This window comes from Thalassophryne amazonica, chromosome 6, assembly GCF_902500255.1.
Source record: "Thalassophryne amazonica chromosome 6, fThaAma1.1, whole genome shotgun sequence".
Taxonomy (NCBI): Eukaryota; Metazoa; Chordata; class Actinopteri; order Batrachoidiformes; family Batrachoididae; genus Thalassophryne; species Thalassophryne amazonica.
Genome location: NC_047108.1, coordinates 77031384 through 77053502, shown reverse-complemented (window position 1 = coordinate 77053502; position 22119 = coordinate 77031384). Strand labels below are relative to the sequence as shown.

The following is a 22119-nucleotide window of genomic DNA, read 5'->3' as shown; positions in this document are numbered from 1 at the left end:
TTGAGCTTTCCAGCTGTGCCAAAGCCAGTTCTCTAGTTTAGAGTTCTGCCAAGGTAACAAAAATTTACACAGTATTTATTAATGTTTTTGATGAAAAAGTGTCATTTTTATAACCGTCAAAATGAATAATGTACTCAGATATGGTGGACCGCAATTTTCAGGATAATTTTCTGTTATTTAGATTATATAACGAATAAAAAACAAACAAACAAAAACAAAAGATAAACAACAACAACAACAACAACAACAACAACTGACCATCTACATATGCACTGGATGGGTATGAAAAATATGTCATTACAATTTGAAATGTGACCTGCAATAACAGATGAATAATGTGAGTAGAGGAATCTGGATTATATTATATATATATATATATATATATATATATATATATATATATATATATATATATATATATATATATATATACACACACACACACACACACACAATGGGTAACTTAAGTATTGAACGTTACCATTTTCTCAGTAAATGTATTTCTAAATGTCCTATTGATGTGAAATTTTCACCAGATGTCGGTAACAACCCACGTAATCCACAGATATAAAGAAATTAAAACAAATAAATACAGAAATAGTTATGTGAAATAAAACAGAATGACAGAGGGAAAAATATTGAACATGCTTACTGAAATGTATTTAATACTTTGTACAAAAGCCGCAGCTTCAAGAAGTGTCCTGTATGGAGAAACTAGTCTCATGCATTCCTCAGGTGTGATTTTGTCCCATTCTTCCACATAAACAGTCTTCAAATCTTGAAGGCTTTGTGGATTTCTATGAACTCTGATATTTAGCCCTTTCCATTGATTTTCTATTGGATTCAAGTCATTGGCTGGGCTATTCTAGAAGCTTTATTTTCATTCTCTGAAACCACTTCAGTTTCCGTGGCCGTGTGTTTGGGATCACTGTCTTGCTGAAATATCCACCCTCATTTAATCTTAATCATCCTGTTAGATGGCAGCAGATTTTTATCAAGAATGTACATTTTTTTCATTCCATTAATTATATGACATTTGCCAGTGTAATATGCTGAAAAACAGCAACACACCATGATGTTCCCACCTCCAAACTTCACTGTTGGTATAGTGTTTTTAGGGTGATGTGCAGTGCCATTTGACCTCCAAACACGGTGTGTATTATGGCCAGTATTGCCACAGTTTGAAAAAGTAATCCAATTATCGATTACCCCTTGAAAAAATAACTTATTACATTACTGATTACTCAATTTTAAAAGTACCTAAGATAGATTATAAGTTACTTTATTAGTTACATTCAGCAGCAGCCAACAACTTGTCAGCAGCTGCTGAATGTAACTAAAGTAACTGTGGCAACAATGATTATGGCATCCAAAAAGTTTAATTGTGGTCTCATCTGACCAGACTATGTTCTCCCAGTATTTCACAGGCTTGTCTCAATGTTCTGCAGCAAATTTTAAATGAGCGTCAACATGCTTTTTCTTCAGTAATGGAGTCTTGCATGGTGAGCGTACATACAGGCCATGGCAGTTGAGTGCATTACATATTCTTTTATTTGAAACAATTGTTCAGTTGCTCTCCACAAGTGGTCCTTGGCTCTTGGACAACTCTTCTGGTAATTCTTTTCACTCCTCTGTCAGAAATCTTGCGAGGAGCATTTGGCCATAGCCACTTTATTGTTGGGGAAAGTGTAGTGACACGGACCCACAACAGGGGGCGCAAATGAACGGACAATGAAAGAGTCAAATATGAACACTTTACTGTTGTGAATGAGCACAACACAGAGGAATGTGAAATTTAACAGACAGTCAATCACAAGGGTGACGTGTGGGCAGGCTCGAGGATAGAAGACGTCTGTCCTGACATGAACCGGAACCACACGATTTCCTCCGCCACCGAACCCGGAGAATACTGGAGCCGCCAAGTCCCGAGTCCCCAGGTGGCCACCGTCTTCGAAGGTTGGATCTGGTACTGTTGGCAGGGAGCAGAGACAATACGTTATGGGTGTGTGCACACCCAGTAGCAACAACGGTGGGAATGCCACCTCCACCTCTAACACACACTCGTGCAGCTCCCATCTACCCACTTATCTGGTAGAGGTGTGCAGCGGAGCCGTTGCTGGACACACCGAACGCCGGTCACACACACACGGAACACCACAGGAAAGCGGCTGCAAAAAAGAGTTCAGACTGATACACAGTTCCCTTTCAAGGCTGAGAATACTACCTGAACGGTTTGACGATATCTCGGCGATGAGGTGGAGATGACGTCCGGGTTTTATGGAGTGAGATGATGAAGCATGAATGAGTGACAGCTGTCAGGAGATAATGAGTGACAGCTGTCACCCCCGGCTGTGTCCGTGGCGGCAGCACCCTCTCGTGCCTGAAGCCCGCACTTCAGGCAGGGCACCCTCTGGTGGTGGGCCAGCAGTACCTCCTCTTCTGGCGGCCCACACAACATTTATGGTGAAATGATTTTCTTTCCATGTTCAGATTATAGTCCCAACAGTACTCACTGGAACATTCAGAAGTTTAGAAATCCATCTGTAACCAACGCCATCAGTATGTTTTACAACAATAAGATTGTGAAACCTGGAGAGAGCTCTTTGTTTTTACCCATCATGAGCTGTTTCTTGTGTGACACCTTGGTAATGAAACACCTTTTGACAGGCCATCAGTTTGGACTGAACCAGCTGATATTAATTTGCACTGAGAAGGGGCAGGATTGCTTTCTAATTACTGATAGATTTCAGCTGATGTCTTGGCTTTCCATGCTTCTTTGCACCTCCCTTTCTTCAGGTGTTTAATATTTTTTCCCTGTCACTTCACATTATTACACATAACTTAACTATAATTTCTGTACTTATTTGTTTTTGCATCTTTGCATGTATGAATTACTTGGGTTGTTACCAACATCTGCTAAAAATTCCATGTCAATAGCACCTTTAGAAATACATTTACTGAGAAAATAATGGCCTGTTATATACTTATTTTCCCGCAATATACAGTAGTATTCAGAATAATAGTAGTGCTATGTGACTAAAAAGATTAATCCAGGTTTTGAGTATATTTCTTATTGTTACATGGGAAACAAGGTACCAGTAGATTCAGTAGATTCTCACAAATCCAACAAGACCAAGCATTCATGATATGCACACTCTTAAGGCTATGAAATTGGGCTATTAGTAAAAAACAAAAGTAGAAAAGGGGGTGTTCACAATAATAGTAGCATCTGCTGTTGACGCTACAAACTCAAAACTATTATGTTCAAACTGCTTTTTAAGGAATCCTGTGAATCACTAAACTAGTATTTAGTTGTATAACCACAGTTTTTCATGATTTCTTCACATCTGCGAGGCATTAATTTTGTTGGTTTGGAACCAAGATTTTGCTTGTTTAGTGTGCTTGGGGTCATTGTCTTGTTGAAACACTCATTTCAAGGGCATGTCCTCTTCAGCATAAGGCAACATGACCTCTTCAAGTATTTTGACATATCCAAACTGATCCATGATACCTGGTATGCGATATATAGGCCCAACACCTTAGTAGGAGAAACATGCCCATATATTGGCACATAGGAAACTATGCGATATGGAGAGTACATTCAGTTTTGTTTTTAGTTGTTGTTGTTGTTTTTTTGTTTGGCCTGTAACTTACATATTTAGGGAATAACCTGTTGTGTCTCATGATTTGCAGATGTTCATGCTGGTTATATGGTCGCAAACTGTGCCAGTAAAAAGGAGTTTTACCGGCGACACGTCAGCAGAGCCGGTAAAATGGATATTTGTGACTGTAATCCAGCATGAATCGTCAGACACAAGGGGGTCATTCCCCATTCCATCATTTGCATGGTTTATTTTTCTGTCGGTACAATCCCGGTTCCAATGAAGTTGGGACGTTGTGTGAAATGTAAATAAAAACAGAATGCAATGATTTGCAAATCCTCTTCAACCTATATTCAGTTGAATACACCAGAAAGACAAGATATTTAATGTCCAAACTGATAAACTTTGTTTTTGTGCAAATAATTGATAATTTTGAAACAGATGCCTGCAACATGTTTCAAAAAAGTTGGGACAAAAGACTGGGAAAGTTGATGAATGCTCAAAGAACACCTGTTTGGAACATTCCACAGGTGAACAGGTTAATTGGAAACAGGTGAGTCTCATAATCGGGTATAAAAGGAGCACCCCCAAAAGGCTCAGCCATTCACAAGCAAAGATGGGGCGAGGATCACCACTTTGTGAATAACTGCGTGAAAAATAGTCAAACAGTTTAAGAACAATGTTTCTCAATGTTCAATTGCAAGGAATTTAGGGATTCCATCATCTACAGTTCATAATATAATTAGAAGATTCAGAGAATCTGGAGAACTTTCTACATGTAAGCAGCAAGGCCGAAAATCAACATTGAATGCCCGTGACCTTTGATCCCTCAGGTGGCACTGCATTAATAACCGACATTGTGTAAAGGATCTTACCGCGTGGCCTGAGGAACACTTCAGAAAACCACTGTCAGTTAACACAGTTTGTCGTTACATCTACAAGTGCAAGTTAAAACTCTACCATGCAAAGCGAAAGCCATATATCAACAACATCCAGAAATGCCGCTGCTTTCTCTGGGCCCGAGCTCATTTGAAATGGACACATGCAAAGTGGAAAAATGTGCTGTGCTCTGATGAGTCTACATTTAAAATTGTTTTTGGAAATCATGGAAGTTGTGTCCTCTAGACAAAAGAGGAAAAAGACCATCCAGAATGTTACCAGTGCAAATTTCAAAAGCCTGCATCTGTGATGGTATGGGGGTGTGTTAGTGCCCATGCCATGGACAACTTACACATCTGTGATGGTACCATCAATGTGGAAAGAAAGGTACATCCAGGTTTTGGAGCAACACATGCTGCCATCCAAGCAATGTCTTTATCAGGGACATCCCTGCCTATTTCAGCAATACAATGTCAAGCCACATTCTGCACCTATTACAAAAACGTGGCTTTGTAGTAAAAGAGTGCGGTTACTAGACTGGCTTGCTTGTAGTCCAGACCTGTCGCCCATTGAAAATGTTTGAATTATGAAGTGCAAAATATGACAACGGAGACGCCGGACTGTTGAACAAATGAAGTCATACATCAAGCAAGAATGGGAAAGAAGTGTGTGCCCTCAGTTCTAAAACACTTATTGAGTGTTATTAGAAGGAAAGGTGATGTAAGAAAGTGATAAACATACCACTGTCCCAGCTTTTTTGAAACATGTTGCAGGCATCCATTTCAAAATGAGCAAATATTTGCACAAAAACAATTAAGTTTATCAGTTTGAACATTAAATATCTTGTCTTTGTGGTGTATTCAATTGAATATAAGTTGATGAGGATTTGCAAATCATAGTATTCTGTTTTTATTTACATTTTACACAATGTTCCAACTTCATTGGAATTGGGGTTGTAATTCAGTCGGCGAGGCTTCCAGTGAGGCAGCATCGCTCCAACAGTGGTCAGGGTGCAGAGTAACCCATCAAATGTGAAACAATAATATTGTATCAGAATCCACATCAATAGCACCCATTTTGGCATTGTCATCGCTCCGTGACTTTCTCTCGTTCTGAACTGACACCACCATTACTGACATTTGCATAGCAGCGTGCGCCACCAGGGCATGGAGTAATACATCCAAATGTAAAATATCATCATCCAAATGTTGAATATTTTGCCACCCTACACCCAATATTATACGGTCTGAAATCTCACACGATTAACCAATCAGATTTGCGGAAAAAATGTAATTGGATTAGAATATGCAGTATGAGTTATAGTTAAAGTATACAAACAAAATTAACAAACAAATAAAAAATAATTATTGCAACCACTTTAACATAATATAATTTTTATTACAAAAATACAAACTACCTTGTGTTGTTCAAGAACCAGATTAACCATTTTATATCTTTATAAATTTGAAGTGTACCCCACACCTTGGGCTTGGCCCACACGTTTTGGCTTGGCCCAGTTTTGGGCTTTGGTTGGCAGACATAAGTAGGTGCCTCATAACAGTGTGGGTGACTATGAACCACTCTCTTTCATGGATAACTTAGAAGGACAAAAATCTGAGAAGCATTTGGAGTAGCAGGCCGTAAGGCCCTGAATATTGTCCTGATAGTTCCTTTGAAGTCTTGATCTAATGGAGACATGAAACATCTAATGGAGTTTGCAAGCGTTTTTTTTCTTTTTTTAAGATTTACATGTTTTTTGATGCAACTACTTGCAACTGAATTGATGAAGGTATTATTATTATTATTATTATTATTATTTTTGTATGTGAAAATATATTCTGCATTTGTTCGTGTTGTGGTCCCTGTTAGCCACCATATTCCAGTCTAAAGAAGCCAGGTGATGCAATAATGGGGATCAAATCATTCAACAAGTCCACTTATGATATTACATTCAGTCGGCTTTCCTGCGCTCTGACAGCCTGTTTCATTTTGCACGAAGTAATGGACAAATACAAACAGTGACCTCACAAACACACTGAGGAAAAAAAAAACACAGAGAAAATACTGCAAAGAGGCTTAGCAGGCACAGATTATATTTCCTTCAGCATAAAACACACGTGTCCCAATGAAAATATGAGCGAAACGACTCACTCTGCCTGTAACATGAAACAGATGTTTATCGCCAATATCCTCCATTACTATACTAATATGAACTATAAAATCGCATATAATACAAATTAAAAACTCCATTTCACTTTGTCAAATTCATTGTGCTTTAAAAAAGATTTATTTGAAGCTGACAGGTCGGAGAAACATGCTGAATCCAGTCGCGATGTCACCCATGGAGGACATGCGCTCCTGAAGTGTACTCGCATCTGTGTGCAGAGAATGTGTGATCGTGTGTGTGTGTGTGTGTGTGTGTGTGTGCACGCGCAGGTCTGACTGCATCTCCAACCACATTTCACTCCTGGCACCCTGTGCAGCGGTTACCCCGCTGACCTTATGGGGCTGCACCGGCAGCAGACACACAAGGAAAACACTCACACATCGGGGATGTGAGCCACCCTGGCAGCTCCACAGCTGGGAGCAATGAAGGGCCCATTGGAGGGATCCAGAGAACACTCCACAATTGCCTGACAGAAAAGCCCAAATTGTTAATGGGGACCACACTCATTTTCCCATTTAAAAAAAGGAAGACTTTTTTCCACCTCTCTCCCTTATCCCTAAACGCCTTACTTTTCAAACTGCCGGAGGACACCGGCCGGGTGTCCGTGTGCGTGTCTCTGATGCACTGTCTGGATAAAAAGGGATTTCAACTGACAATAAATGATTTAAATATGTTTCAAATTATCTGTTATTAAAGAAATGAGAATATTTCGCCAAGATGAGTGGTAACAGGATAAATCTTTTCTCACTGATTGTTTGCACTGGCCAGCTGAATTCCAGCTGGTTTTCTGACAAATAGATGTTTGTATTGTTTTGTGTGTGTGCGTGTCATACTTGATGCAGCCGTCGCAGTCGATGTTGCCTGTGTTCTCTTTGATTGTTCTTTCAGACATGAACGCTGGATACTCTGTGTCACATGGCAACTGCATGGTTCGACCTACCCTCTGGGCTGGAGGAAAGGAAGGAAGGAAGGATGCAATGAAAGAATCAAGCAAGGAAGCAAAGCAGTCAGTGAGAACGATACTGAACTTTGAAATTTGAGGTCAAAACATAAGCCTAAAATATTTCTGTAAATAAATTGTGCGCAAACAGTAAAACAGACCACATCCTTGCAAACAGGAACGTTTGAAGAAAAGGAACGTTTCTAAAGCAGAACGTGTCCTCATAGAGATTTTTCCACTTTCAATCTTGGCCTGTGTACTCCACAATTTTTCTTACGCTCTCCTGCCACCCAGAGGCTTGAAAGGTTTCCACAAGAAAAAAAGATCAGCTAAACCTGACAATTTCTAGTCTGGACCAGTGTAAATAAAAAGCCTGATTAAGCAGCTGATATCCGTATTTGCATATTAATGATGAAAGTTTGAAGACGTGATGGGTTTGATTGGCACGCTCATTGCAGATGGTGGAGTATTATGTGTATTACATGAGTGGATGAGTTTAATTTCTGAGTCTCAGCAACTGTGCAATGGTGTGTGTGTGTGTGTGTTTGTATTCTACACTGTATGTATGTGAGATGCAGCCTAGTATATGTGCAAACGTCTGGGATTAGTGCTGCTTCACAGGGTGTGCAGATTGTGTTACGTGTCTTTGGGTCATGTGTCATGAGCACGCGTCCCTGTTGTAAAAAGATATAGAATGTGCCGCTAAGACCTAAGGCTAGCCAGCTGTGAAATTGTCTCGACCGCTTGGCAAGCAGCGATGCCCGACTTCACTTCATACGGGATAAGAGTGTGCAAAGAAAGGACTTTATAGACTTTCAATTTGTGGTCGTCTCTCTTGCGCCAGTCTTTTCTCTTTTAATGTATGAAATATTTTCATATTAGCTTTGGCTGGAATTAATGCTACAGTATGACATTGCGAGGCGAAGGCTTTGATTCCAGTCAGGGAAATAGTGTGCAACACTCCATAAAGCATCTCTGCTTTCATAACTTTGCAGTAATTGCACAAATGTGTGTGTCTGTATATATATATATATATATATATATATATATATATATATATATATATTAAGAGAAAAGTGGAAGAAAATGACAGAATGAATGAAAAAAGAACAGATGCCTTATTTTTCTCCTGTCATAAATTGGATATTACTTCCCACAGCCAAAACAACACATAGTGTTACAGATCATAAAACCAAGTAAGCCTCAGAAACACTCTCCGGTAATCGTGTCATTTGAGGTAATGTGTTTTGCCATTTGTGTGTTGTGTTTTGTGGCTGTTTATATAGTTTTGTTTTGTTGTTGTTGTTGTTGGGTTGACACTAGTTGACCAGTGAAATGTTCATGATATGAATGGGGCAGGTTAGCATAGAAGCTTATTAGGGGATCTGTTAAAAAATTGTTTGCGAGTACAATAATTGATTTTACGAGCGAAGCACCACACAAGCAGTGTGAGGTCACTCATGATACAGGGAGTCCCAAACAGGAAGTGCCAAATTTTGAGCCCACAGTGAAACAGGAAATGTCAGATGTTGAACACTTCCTGGAGCTACAGCAGAGGATATTAACCAGTTTTTCATTATGTTGTTTTTGCGCTGGTATGTTTATCCTTTGTAAGGTTTTTGTGTAACTTTTTGTTTTTCTCAATTTAAAAAAAGAAAATAAAATTTAAAAAAAGAGAAAGAGGAGATCTGAATAGCGGAGACCTCATGGGAATTCAGTGCACAGTCAGCACTGAAACAGGAAATGCTAAATGTTGGGTCGACATTGAATCCGGGAACGCTAAAGTTAGAAGCAGCGTGCACCTTGACAGCACATGAGGTCAGCCAGTGACTATTTAGTGTGTAAACTGCATGAAGTTTTTTAGCCATGGTAATGCTGCCCAGAAGCATTTACTGAAAATAAAATGTGAAGGACCTAAATGAGATGGTGAGGACTTTCCAGGTTGTGAGATGCAAATAAAGAAAATGCTTAAAATGACAGGGGGTTAAGAAGGCCGTAGTTGGGAGGTCTGGGGTGCTTTGCTGAAAGTCTGTAGCTATGCTAATGCTCCTCAGAAGCATTTACTGAAAATTAAGTGTGAAGGACCTAAATGACATGGTGAGATGCTGAAGACCTTCGCTATACATATTATATAAACCCAGTGGTTAGTTTTCAGAAATTAATTAGATCTTCAGTTGTATAATATCATACTATTTAAACAGTCCTTTGTTATGGCCGCCTAGTGACAGGCTGTTCTAAATAAAAGGCTAATCAAAGTTAGTGTTAGCAATTCTCCAGATGATGCTAACAGCAGTTAATAATTGTTAGCATCAACTGTGGTAACTTTCATAACTGCATACCAAATTGTTACCAAACTTGGTTTACATGTTAAGCCGCATGTTTTCAGAACCTGCCTGATGTTGAGGTCACTGGGTCAAAGGTCAAGGTCACTGAAAGCATTTTCTTCAATACAACATTTGTGCTTAAACACAATAATGCCTGCTATAAACAACAAAATGGAACTAAACTCAGTATGTATCATACACTGTCCAACTCCAATAACCCTCATGATTTTTGGTGTCAACAGGTCAAAGTTCAAAACATACATTTTCCTTGGAAGTTCAATAACACCTACTCTAAAGATCAGAATATTAGTAAACATCACATGTGTGATGCATAGTCCACCTTGAACAACACTACTGGTTTGGGTCAAAGGTCAACATTACTGGGAACATTTTTAGCCATGCTAATGCTCCCCAGAAGAATTTACTGAAAAAAAGTCTGAAGGACCTGGTGAGATGCTGAAGAGCTTCGCTTGTTCATGTCAACAACATATACAGATTACAAAATGTCAAGGGATCACCCAAGTACACCCTCATGATAAATATCAATGAAATTGGTGAACTGGTTCTTGAAATATTGCACTAAGTAGGGTGGCAATGAGAATATCTTGAATATCTCACTGTGACTTTGAATTTTACCCCAAAGTCACTGTAATCGACTCATGTCGGGGGATCACTCAAGTACACCCTTATGCTAAATATAAATGAAACTGGTCAACTGGTTCTTGAGATATCGCACTAACAGGTGAAAATGGATGGACGGATGGACATGCAAGTAATGCTAATGTAAGTTAACTTATCTTGAAATGGTTTATGGACGTTATTCAATATTTAGATGCTTTATTCATTCATTATTTTAGCAGCTTCTTTGCTTTATATGTTGCCTTTTTTCAGTAAATCCAGTATTTCTAAATGGTACTGTAAAAATCTTCTGGTTCCACAAACTTCACCTTATTACAAATCCATTCTGACTGTGTTCCATTTGAGAAAGAGTGCCCACGGAGAGTGCTCTTACCTTTAGCTGTGAGGTCAGAGTACCACCAACTGTACAGATTAAACTCCACCAGGAATCTAAATATAGAAAACACATAAACCAAAAAAAAAAAAAAAAAATGTTACAACACATGCTTGTACAGGTGCTGATCATATAATTAGAATATCATGAAAAAGTTTATTTCAGTAATTCCATTCAAAAAGTGAAACTTGTATTTTATATTTATTCATTACACACAGACTGATATATTTCAAGTGTTTATTTCTTTTAATTTTAATGATTATAACTGACAACTAATGAAAATCCCAAATGCAGAGTAAAGAAGGTGGGTCCACCTAGTATGCAGTGCCAGAAAATTCATCACAATGTTTTGCTGAGTAAGCTACAGTCCTGGTATTGTTTGGCCCTCACACTTCCCTTCCATGTAGCGGTGAGAATTTTTTTTTTTTTAAATCAGTATTCTTTAAATTTAGTGTCAACTCAAAATGTGTATACATATTAATGAGATCATGTGCTTTTGTTATACATCTATACAGCTTGTCCCTTTATTTACAGCAGTTTTGTGTATACTGGCGTTATTGATGCCATTTTTCCTAAGGACAATGCAAGTCTTATTTTTATTTGAACGTCTGGAATTCATCAGGCACAACAGGGTTATTCCCTAATTTCGATCTGCTCTACCTGAACATTTTGGATGTTAACCCTGATTAAACAAGTCTTTGCTGTACTTTAGTAAAACCATCAAAATTATTTAACCAATGGGGATGTAATGTCCCCAACAATCTGCTGGGGACAGGTTGCATTATACTAGGCCTGATTTTAGATGCTGTTTCATTTGCACTTTTATAATTAAGTGCAAATAAAGCAGTGTCAAAAATCAGAAACATCTGAAATAAGAAATCATATGTAGCTTGACAGGAAGTAAAATTAGCACTGACAACACAATTTTCCCATGATGCACTTATCGGCATCAGACCACCCAGTGGGATTGCAACCACACCAGTGCACCATCGGAATGAATACCCAAGCTAAAGGAAACATCAGGTTGCTATTACTGCTTATGATTGCTGATGAGCGCATCAACATACATGTGCAGGCACTCAAACAAACATGCAGATAATATGTATGCACAAACATAGTAAACCTCATCAAACTGCAGAAGTTCCGGTTAAGAGTCCTGAAAAACAACATACATGAACAATCATATGGGTCTTACATGACAAGTTCAGTGAGGATCCACTTCACAGCTGAGAAGAAGGCAAAGTACGGCTGCAGAAAGGCAACAAAACAAAAAGACACATTATGTGCAGCACACTGGCGGTATTGTGCAAAAAACAAAACAACAACAAAAAAAGGATTCATTGGCATATTAATGTGTGATACTTACATCGAGTATTGTATGTCCACTGTCACTGCTCTCTGAATAGACCCAGCACAGAGCCTGGTAGTCATACAGTGTGACCCTAAACCAATAAAGAAGAAAAAGAAAGAATGGAGAAGTAAACAGGAACAAAAGGTGGAAACAAATACAAAGAGGAGATACGTATCTCTACATTTCCAAATATTTTACACTTTAAACCGCTTCTTCTTATTGCAGTAATTTGTCAGCATTCTAACTCATGCGCACTCCTTCCACTGTTTTTTAAAAACCCTAGAAAAGATGTTAAGTAGAAACACATGGAGCCCCGTGTATCTCATACATACGCACAAGATATAAGTCATGCACACGTACTGATTAATTCTTTTGCACGCTTTTATGGTCTTTTGCATACAAGATTGCACTTGAGAAGCTGAGTGAGTAGTGTCTGGTCTTGTGATGGTCCTGGAACAAGACTAAGATCTAGCCTTTTAGTGACTCCCTGAATTTGGCCATCAGAAATGTATCTGTATTCCGTGATAAGCATTGAACTTGTAGAGCCAGTCACCTATCTCACCAGTGATGTACACGTATCTGGGTCCTCTCCCTCTGAGATCAGAAGATGCCAAAGCAGAGCTTAAGGAGTCATGAGGTTGCCAGATAGAGGTATTTGGTGATGGCAATATTTTGCAGGAGAACAAACTTCCATGTCTTTAGTGTCCTGGTGCTTCCTATCTTACTATGTGGTTATTAAACTCCGATCCTAACCAGTGACCAAAGGAACAACTAGATGTCTTTGGTATTCTGACTCTTCTGAGGACCCTTGGGTACCACTGAAATGACTTTCTGTCAAACACATGGTTACTGCACAAGAACTGTATCTCATATGCATGAAATTTGTGCACATAATGTAGTAAAACGTGGCCTCTGTTTATATATTTTTCTGTGTGGCCACTTCGGGGCGCCATAAAAACTTGAGGGTTATCAATTAACAAAAGCTGAGTCTACCAGCAGGATGTTTTTTTTGTTTGTTGTAGGGACAGTAAATTTTATTTTATTGGTCTGCCTTTTTTCTATACCTATACTGTCCATGTGTACAAATGGCAAATTGTTCACCTTTACTAGAAGGAATGGAATGGGAGAATGGGAAGCAGGTTGACCTCCTGCTGTCTCAACAACTCATTTTTTTATTCATTGGAAAATATTGCAGATATGATGTACTCAGCTACATCAATGTCCAAGTGTTAATCAGCAGCATGCTGCGGCCAGAAAAGCACAGTATAATTGTTCATTTCACATGTCTTTTGATATTTGTGTTACATTTTCCAATTTCCAACAATCAGGACCATTCAAAATTGTTTGCTTCTTTTGTTTTTTTAGCTAATTAGATGGGCGTTTTTCTTTTTGTCATTTGGCTCTTTGTTCTTTCATACCTTCCACGTTATGTAGATCTGTGCATGTCGAGCATATGGGAATACTGTTTTTGGTCTTGGGTGTCCATCCATCTTTCGTAGTATGAACAAAATATCTTGAACAGTTCTGATACAATTTGGACCAAGCATTTGGCAGCCAGGGATAAAGTGATTTGATTTTGAGAATAGTCATGTCAAGGTCACAGGCCAAGGTCAAAATTTGAGCCTGATGTTTATACAGTATATAAAGGGCATTTAGAAAGTCTATTTTGAGGAACTGGTTGAAGACCAATGGGTTCTTTTAAATAGTAATATAAAATCAAAGATCACTTTTCTATTGATCACATGACCTGATGTCAGGAATTTTTTAAAACATATTTAAAACTTCTCCAATTGCTCACACTGTTCTACAACATTACTTTTAATGGTTGAATAAAGGTTCAATTCTGGTTAAATAAAGGTTAAATTAAAATTAAAGTTTTGCAACAGATTACATCAGACTTCAGGTCCAGATTGGGCATCTGATTTTTTTTTATTTTATTTTGTGCTAAAAAAAAACAAAACAAAAAAAACATACACAATTGGGTATCAGAATTTGGCGCTTCACCCAGCTGTGGCAGATAGATCATGGGGTGAAATGTCAGCAAGTCATCCTGTCAACTGAGACAATGGAAAAAGAAGCAGGTATTTGCCAGTATGTCACAGAAAACTTTTCTCAGTAGAGACAACAAAGCTCATTTATGATCGCACACTAAACAGGCTATACTGTATGTTTCTGATGAGTGTGGGCACTTTTATTTGATGATTAGAAATACACTAGTTCAATGCCAGTGGGGAGCCACAGGCTCTAGATGGGTAGCTGACATTTTTCAAGGGTGGTAATAAATTATGCAAAGTTTCTACAATGAGTTGGAATCAGTGTTGCCACAGTTACTTTGAAAAAGTAATCCAATTACTGATTACTGATTACTCCTTGAAAAAGTAACTTAGTTACTTTACTGATTACTCAATTGTAAAAGTAACTAAGTTAGATTACTAGTTACTTTTTTAGTTACTTTCCCCAGCTGCCAACAACAACCCTCTGCCACCTCAACATGACAATGATACCTGTTTTGCCAAAACTCACTTTATAGTCACCCTTTCTTGACTTCAATGAAAATAAATACTTGTTTTATAAAAAGTAAAATAAAGACCTCTTTCTTGACCTCATATTTAACTGTTGACAGCACTGTAACAGTAAAACTTGCAATTTCAAACCTACATTGTTTATAAATGTAACTATTAAATTCTAACATTTTTCTAACATTTAAATTCTCTCTAAACATTTTACTTGTCGAAATTATTATTATTTTAAGCAGTATTAGTAGTTGTAGTAAAAAACGGCTTCAAAACTGGACCTTTAATCTAGGGCTGTTGTGGGGGGGGCACATCCCTCCCCCATGCCCCCATCCCATCTGGATTCGCCCCTGCTTTGGCGTTTGAGCACAAAGAATGGATAACATTTATTTATGCAGAAAACATGACCAGATTTACAGGTAAGAAAGTTTTATTGCGTTTTCACATCATGTGGTCCTCAGAAAGAGAGTTTAGGTGCATTTGAGTGGAAAATAGTGTTAGTTGTTGACGCGTCGCCGAGGATCAGCTGTTTTTAACGAGACGATACGGAGCAGCTCAGCTCAGAATTCTAAATAAAGGAGGAAAAAATGTCTTCGTAAAGCTCAGTGCAGGTGTGCTGATCACCGCCCTTTAAGAGGTGAGGACGAGTCGAGCAGCTGCAAAAAACCGCGGATGAAAAGCTCACAGCTCACTGAAAGTGGGACGTTTAGTCGAACCCCGACCTCCTGCCCACGGACCAAGTTTAATGCTGCTATCGACCCACAATGAAAAATAATAGTAACGCACAGTGACATGGAGAAGTAACTTTAATCTGATTACTGACTTGGAAAGATTAACGCGTTAGATTACTCGTTACTAAAAAAAGTGGTCAGATTAGAGTAACGCGTTACTGGCATCACTGGTTGGAATGACATTGAAAGCCGAGATAGACATGTCCAAGGGGTCCTTAAAGAGGTCCTTAAAGCTGTACTAACAGACCTTATTCTCTGTGAAGCCCATAAAATTTTCACCGAAAGCCAGATAAATTTTTCGAATAGTTTCCAGGTGCCAGTCTCTAACAGCTTCTGAAAAAATTCTGATGGAAAAAACCCCCAAATCATTCCGCCATTTCCAGACAATGAAAATCAGACGACGGGGCGGGACCACTACTTCCACAAGGCGTGCTCACAGGCGAATGACGTTACCGACAGGCGTGGAAAAACTCACGCATGCGCACGAGGGTTCAAGCTTGTCTGACGTGAAAACATATGAGTCAAATCCATATAGTTTAAAAAAAAATAAAAAGGTACGATACTTTAGGGACAGACCTTGCACACACACTATTACTATTATTATTACTATTATTATTATTATTGTTACTTCTATTTTGTCATTTGATTTTTTTTTTAAATGGACCACAATGGAAATAAGTGTTTTCACTTTCTTGTGTCATCCTTGTATTTTTAATGTAGTTACATTCATATGTTCTTACACTGAACTTACAAAATAAAATCATGCATGAACGCACACATATATGTACAGAGACACCACTTCGCTTAGAATATATAGATGATTTACTGCCCCCTGCTGGAATGGCATGTGAGTCTAGAATGTAATTATCAACATCCATTGTTAAAGTCAAAGTGTTATTTGTCTCCCTAAGGAGAAAATTGCCTTTGACAGAGGGGTCTGCTACACAACAACGCATCCGACACATACCACCCATGCATCTAAAACAACCACATAGTAGGTCGAAGTTAAAATATAAATACATAATCAGTAAAAAAAAACATATTAACATCTTAGTGCAAATTCCGCAACACATGACCTTATACTATATTCCCTGAGCTGTCTGCTCATTTATGAGCTTCACTGACAATGGAATAAACTAACGTTTATATCGGTTATATTTACAAAGAGGAACCCTGTACCTCCTTCTTGAGTTAAGTAAAATATATTCAGGGTACAGTACATGAGAAGCATCTGATAAGATATTCTCTGCATGCCTGAGAATTGCCTGTTCAAACAACTCTTGGGGAGTTACAGGTACCACCATACCAATGATTTTGCCAGCTATTTTTGTCAGATTTAGTATTTGAGATTTTGATTTAACCGTTAAATTACAAAACCAGGTAGTAATATCATACCGTAACACAGACTCAATAGTTGCTCTGTAGAAAATCAACATAATATTCCTGCAAACACCAAACAATCGGAGTCGACAGAGAAAGTGCATGCGCTGGTAGATTTGGGCACAAACGACGAATCCACTTGCATGTGCCAGCTTAAGTTGTTGTCGATGTAAACCCCCAGATATTTATATTTATTTATATTATTATTTTTTGTTCAGTGTAGTTAGCTAATAGTTAATAATTTCTCCAAAAATATTAATCCTATCAATGTTGCATTTTGGCAGCATTCATCCTTGACCCAAAATATGTAAACATACCAAATGGTGAATGTCAGCGTGTCTGTGATCAATGTTATACACAAGTACACATACATGTGCACAGATGCCATGTCACTTTTAATATAGCGTGGCGAGCTATCCAGAAGATTGAAAACTGAGCCAGAGCATTTTGTCTTTTCTGCATTCTGCCCAAGCAAGTTCAGTCATTTTTTTCATATTCACAAACAGAGACAGTGGTGGAAGACATCAAATGCAGCAGACTTCCTACTCATGGTAAAGGCAACATGACACTTAACCAAACTGGCTAAACCAATTGAGTGACAAAAACAATAAATTAAAAAAAAAATTAGTCCTATCAACTTTCCATTTTTGCAGCGTTCATCCTTGACCTAAATTTACATAAGCATACCAAACGGCAAATGTCAGCTCTCCCCAGTTTCTCTGTGATTGAAGCCCCCCCCCCCCCCCCCCACACACACAAGCCAATTGGCTATTAAAATATAGATTCCATTCCACTAAAATGTTTTTTTTTTTTCATTGAAAGGACACATCAACAAAACAACAACAGAAAAGAGGCTAGACTGCTTCATTTCTAGCTGCATTTCTAGACGTGGGTTGTGGAATTTCAAACATTGCCTGACATTTTTCCAAGACTGTTTTTGGTTGCAAGAGTGTGACACTGGCTGTCCTTGAACCTGTCACACGGTGCTACATGAGACCACTTTCTTCTGAGTCAAAGATAACACTTTTTTTCACAGTGATACCAGGCTTTTGAGATGGGGGGAGGGAGGGGAGTGTACCGATTGTCTGCCTGGGTGGTTCCCATCCAGGACCCAGGGTGCTTTCATGGTGTTGTGCATGTCGTGAAGGGCAGCACCAGCACATGCTCCCAGACTTGACTTGGACATGGAGAGTACCCTTAGCTAAGGATAAAGTAGTTCAGATTTGGACATGTCTGGTCAAATGTCAAGGAAAGAATTAATCTGCATCTAAAGCATGTTCTTCTTTTAATGCTCTGCAATCAAAGAGTTTATTGTCTTTTATTTCCCGAAGAAAAGGCTGTGAGCCAGCTGGTTCTTTATTCTCATTCCTTTTCTCTCTGATCAGTGAATTTGCTGCAGTTTTTGCATGATTACGTCGCTATCTGATTCGCCATTCATCAAGTCTGTTTTTGCCATCTTGCATAGAATCACATGGTTTGTTTCAGCACGGTGAAAGAAAACACCATGAAAGAGTGAAGCCAAGCAAACAAAACTTGGATCTTCAAATTCACTTAAAAGATCTGTTTGCAAATGTCAAAGTATTTCCACTTCTTCTCTGGAGACGACGGCCAAAAACAAAAAGATTGCAGTGCTTAAAGCTGAGACACGCCAGCGTGAGGTGAATACTGAAGTAAACAGACACTTTGAAAATAATGACGCTTCACCATGATAACAAAAACACACAAGCGCAAACTCCAGAGCACTCAGACTCCAAAATGCTGTGTGACGGGCTGATATATTGTAAGTAACACTGCTTACAGAAATTTTCAGGGTGCAAAGCATAAAATGAATAATGTCACACAATGCCTCAGCAAACACAAATCACAGTGCCTCAGTCTCTGCTCATGGGTGATTTTACTCTTGAAGACATAACAGATGTGAGACATAAGAACATAAACCATACAACTTTCCCAAAGATGCTGTCTGACACATGAAAGGAAAGATTACATGCGTTCATACCCGACCCCGCGGAAAAAATACCCAAAACTGATATTGTATGTAGGGGGGTAACTGATGTTGCTTAGCAGCAACAACAAATTCTGAAACAAGAATTTACACCTGCTTTGAATTGAATGGGCCTGTGGACAGTGTTCACCACTAAACTCTTTCTGGATTGCTGAGAACAAGAACCATGGGGAGTTGGTGCTTTTATTTGAAGTACAAGTAAGTCCCTTCGGCTGCTCCTTTGTTTTTCTAATTGGGGTCGCCACAGCGGATCTGCCTCTGGATGTCCTTCCTGGTGCAACTTCACATTCCACAGAGAAATGTGGCAGAGGTGGGGCTTAAACCAGGAGCCTTCCGCACTAAAACCAAGCACCATAACCACTTGGCCACCACCCCTGCTATGTCATGTCTATAAATAAATACAAATAAGCAAAATTTTCACATTCAAAACTTCATTTCTTTAAAGTGGTTTCCGATTGTTTATGGGTTGTATTTAATCAGGTGTTTATATCTTCTTCTTCTTTTAATTAATTGATTGTGAACCAAATTTTCAATTTTTTTTGTGGGTATTTTGACAAAAGGTATGTAACTTGATAGCTGGTTCATTTTTAATAAAGTCAAATAAGATTTCAAAAAACTAAACTTGATTTGTTTGGAATGGGCACATTTAAACATATGTCAAAGCTAATCTCCTGTTCATCTACTAGAATAGTAATATAATAACAGCACTATGTTTTACTTATCACAATGCTGGGGTGCCTCAAACCTTTGTATATTACTGTATTTGAGAAAATTTAGCAAAATTGGAAATATTCACAACGCTTTGTGCAACATATGCATTTTTTCCTCAAGTATTTATGAGGGCTTATTAAGACACTAAAAGTGCTATGTTAATACATTGATTATTGCTTTATAATCCAAATACATTAATTATGAGTGATTAGTAATTATCACATTCTTTAGCTTTGTAAAATTTCAAAAGTCCTATTATCGCACAAACCAAGACATTTCTGCCCCTTATATTGCTGCTGTGCCTCTTTATTCTCAATAAATGTATCATGACTAAAATGTGATCTTTTTGTGGTGCTTTTATTTAAAGTGAACTAGACTATTTCCTAGAGCAGACATTAACACTGGCACGACGGCCTCACAATGTCTTCTTGGACTGTGGGTCGGTGTAGGCTACCAAACTTCCTATTTCACTGAACAAATGGGCCATAAGAAAAATTGAAAACATGAACACTACAATGAAAGTGCACACTGCGATGGTCTAAATCTTCACAATCAGGGTTTTGGCATTCATACTGACCCACTTATCTTAAGTAAGGTCTCTGCCTTCTGCCAGACTTGGACACACAACAAATTCATTTCTAGATCGAAGTCAGTAATTTTTAGAAAATATTATCATGGCGGGGTCTTTGTTATACTAATTTTAAATCTATGTAATCTGCATGCCTTTGCAGAAAACATACATCAATCACACCAGCTAATTTCTGAAATTGTACAGTTTGTATCAATTTTTTAGTTTGATTGTGTGTAAACACATGCATTACTGCATTCATGGCATTTAGCAAGAACTTGTGAACATTTTCCATAAATCTTTTGAAGTAGGCCAATCAGCTTGAAAGGGGCCAGAAAATTTGAAAAGCCACTGAACCCCTGGACTAAAACATGTATGGCCCTATTGCACACCTGGTACAACGCTACACAAAGCCGAGCACAAGTCATTGCTAACTTCCACCTGACACAGCTCTCACTTCTACACCCAGTGCCAGCGTTCTCCAAACCAGTGCTTCTCAAGTCTGGTCTTCAGGGATCCTCTAATCTGTACATTTCCCATCTCTCCCTGTGCCAAAAACTGATTTAGCTCACTGAGGTGTTGGTTAGCATTTGAGTGAGCAGAGGAAGGAGACATGAAAAACGTATACGTCAGGGGGTCCCTGAAGACCAGTGCTGGGAATCACTGCTGTTAACCACAATGCCATTTGTTCTCCTGTGGGCATGTTGTCAAAAATGAGGTGTAGTTGGGCACAGCTCTTATGTGTTGATATCTTCTGCTATAAGAAGGCATTTGCTCTTAGACCAGCAAAAACCTTTTCCAAAGTCTAGTGCTGTCAAGTGGTGTACAAACAGCACAACATTCAGACATGCTTTACATAAGCATGTTAAAAATGTAGGTACACACTGCTTGCCTGCACATCATTGCCAGTAAGCTGCAAGAATGTGATTATTAATATGACAGCTTGTTTTTAACCACTGTAGACAAAGAAGGGACAGCAAATGCAATGTATCTGCCTCCCTCTTGCTCCATCCCTCTTTCTTTCTCTCTGTCTTTCTCCTGCTCTCAGAGACAAGTGTCATTATAGACAAGAATTGGCCAAAAAGTTCTGCCTCCTACTCGATTATTTCAGTAGCAAGCAAGATATTTGCATGAATTGGATATCTGCTTAAAGCTGGAAATGTTCTCCATCAAGCAGTGTCATTACTTTTCCACATAGTCACCTTCCCTTTCCTTGCCTGCAGTGTGGGAGCAATAAAGACACAACAGTTTGCCTGAAAACGCCGTTTTATCTCCACATATTATGTCAGATGAATGTGAAAAGAATGAGAGATGAAAAGCAAGTTGAAAGTAGACAGCTCAAATATCCCTCATTCTGAGAGGTTCCTCAGGGTGATGTAGGTGTGCATAGATGATTTGAAGATATTGAGTGGATCTCAGAGGATTTAAAGGCTTAACTAACCCTCAGGGTGTGAGGTCTGCTTCAGTGTAGGTGAGGTTCTTGGACACAAAGAGAGAAACTAGACACTCATTCCTATATCAAGTGAAGAAATGTCAACACACACTACAATACATGGTGTGACAACACGAGCACAACTGTGTGTGTGTGTGCTTGTGTAAGGTCTGAAGTCTATCCGCAGCCCAGGGCCATGTTGAATTCTCCGCCAAAATCCCACGGCCACACCGCCAGGAACCAATTAGCACTTTAGGTCATGTAACATAGTTAGCAGCACATATGCCGAAGCACATATGCCAATATAACATTTGTCTATGAGTCTGGTCTGTAAGCCAGCTTGAGCATATTAAAAAAAAAACTTCTTAATATTAATTTTTTTAATCCATTTTTATTTCATATTTTAAATACTCAGTGAAAGATAAAGAAAAAGCTTTTCAGCATTTGCCTTCATCTCCACTGTCACTGATGACAGATAAATACTGCTCACATCCACTTCAAACG

General features: G+C 38.7%; 1 protein-coding gene across 1 annotated transcript in view; it reads right to left on the bottom strand.

Annotated features, from left to right (window-relative positions):
* The window catches only part of cacna2d3a (calcium channel, voltage-dependent, alpha 2/delta subunit 3a), a 629699-nt gene that overhangs the window by 12249 nt on the left and 595331 nt on the right, over positions 1-22119 (bottom strand). The window contains exons 31-34 of the mRNA XM_034172543.1: positions 12291-12366; positions 12120-12172; positions 10925-10980; positions 7482-7596 (exon numbers count right to left, since the gene is read on the bottom strand). Of these exons, the coding sequence (XP_034028434.1) occupies positions 7482-7596; positions 10925-10980; positions 12120-12172; positions 12291-12366 (300 nt within the window). The remainder of the gene's footprint in view (positions 1-7481; positions 7597-10924; positions 10981-12119; positions 12173-12290; positions 12367-22119) is intronic.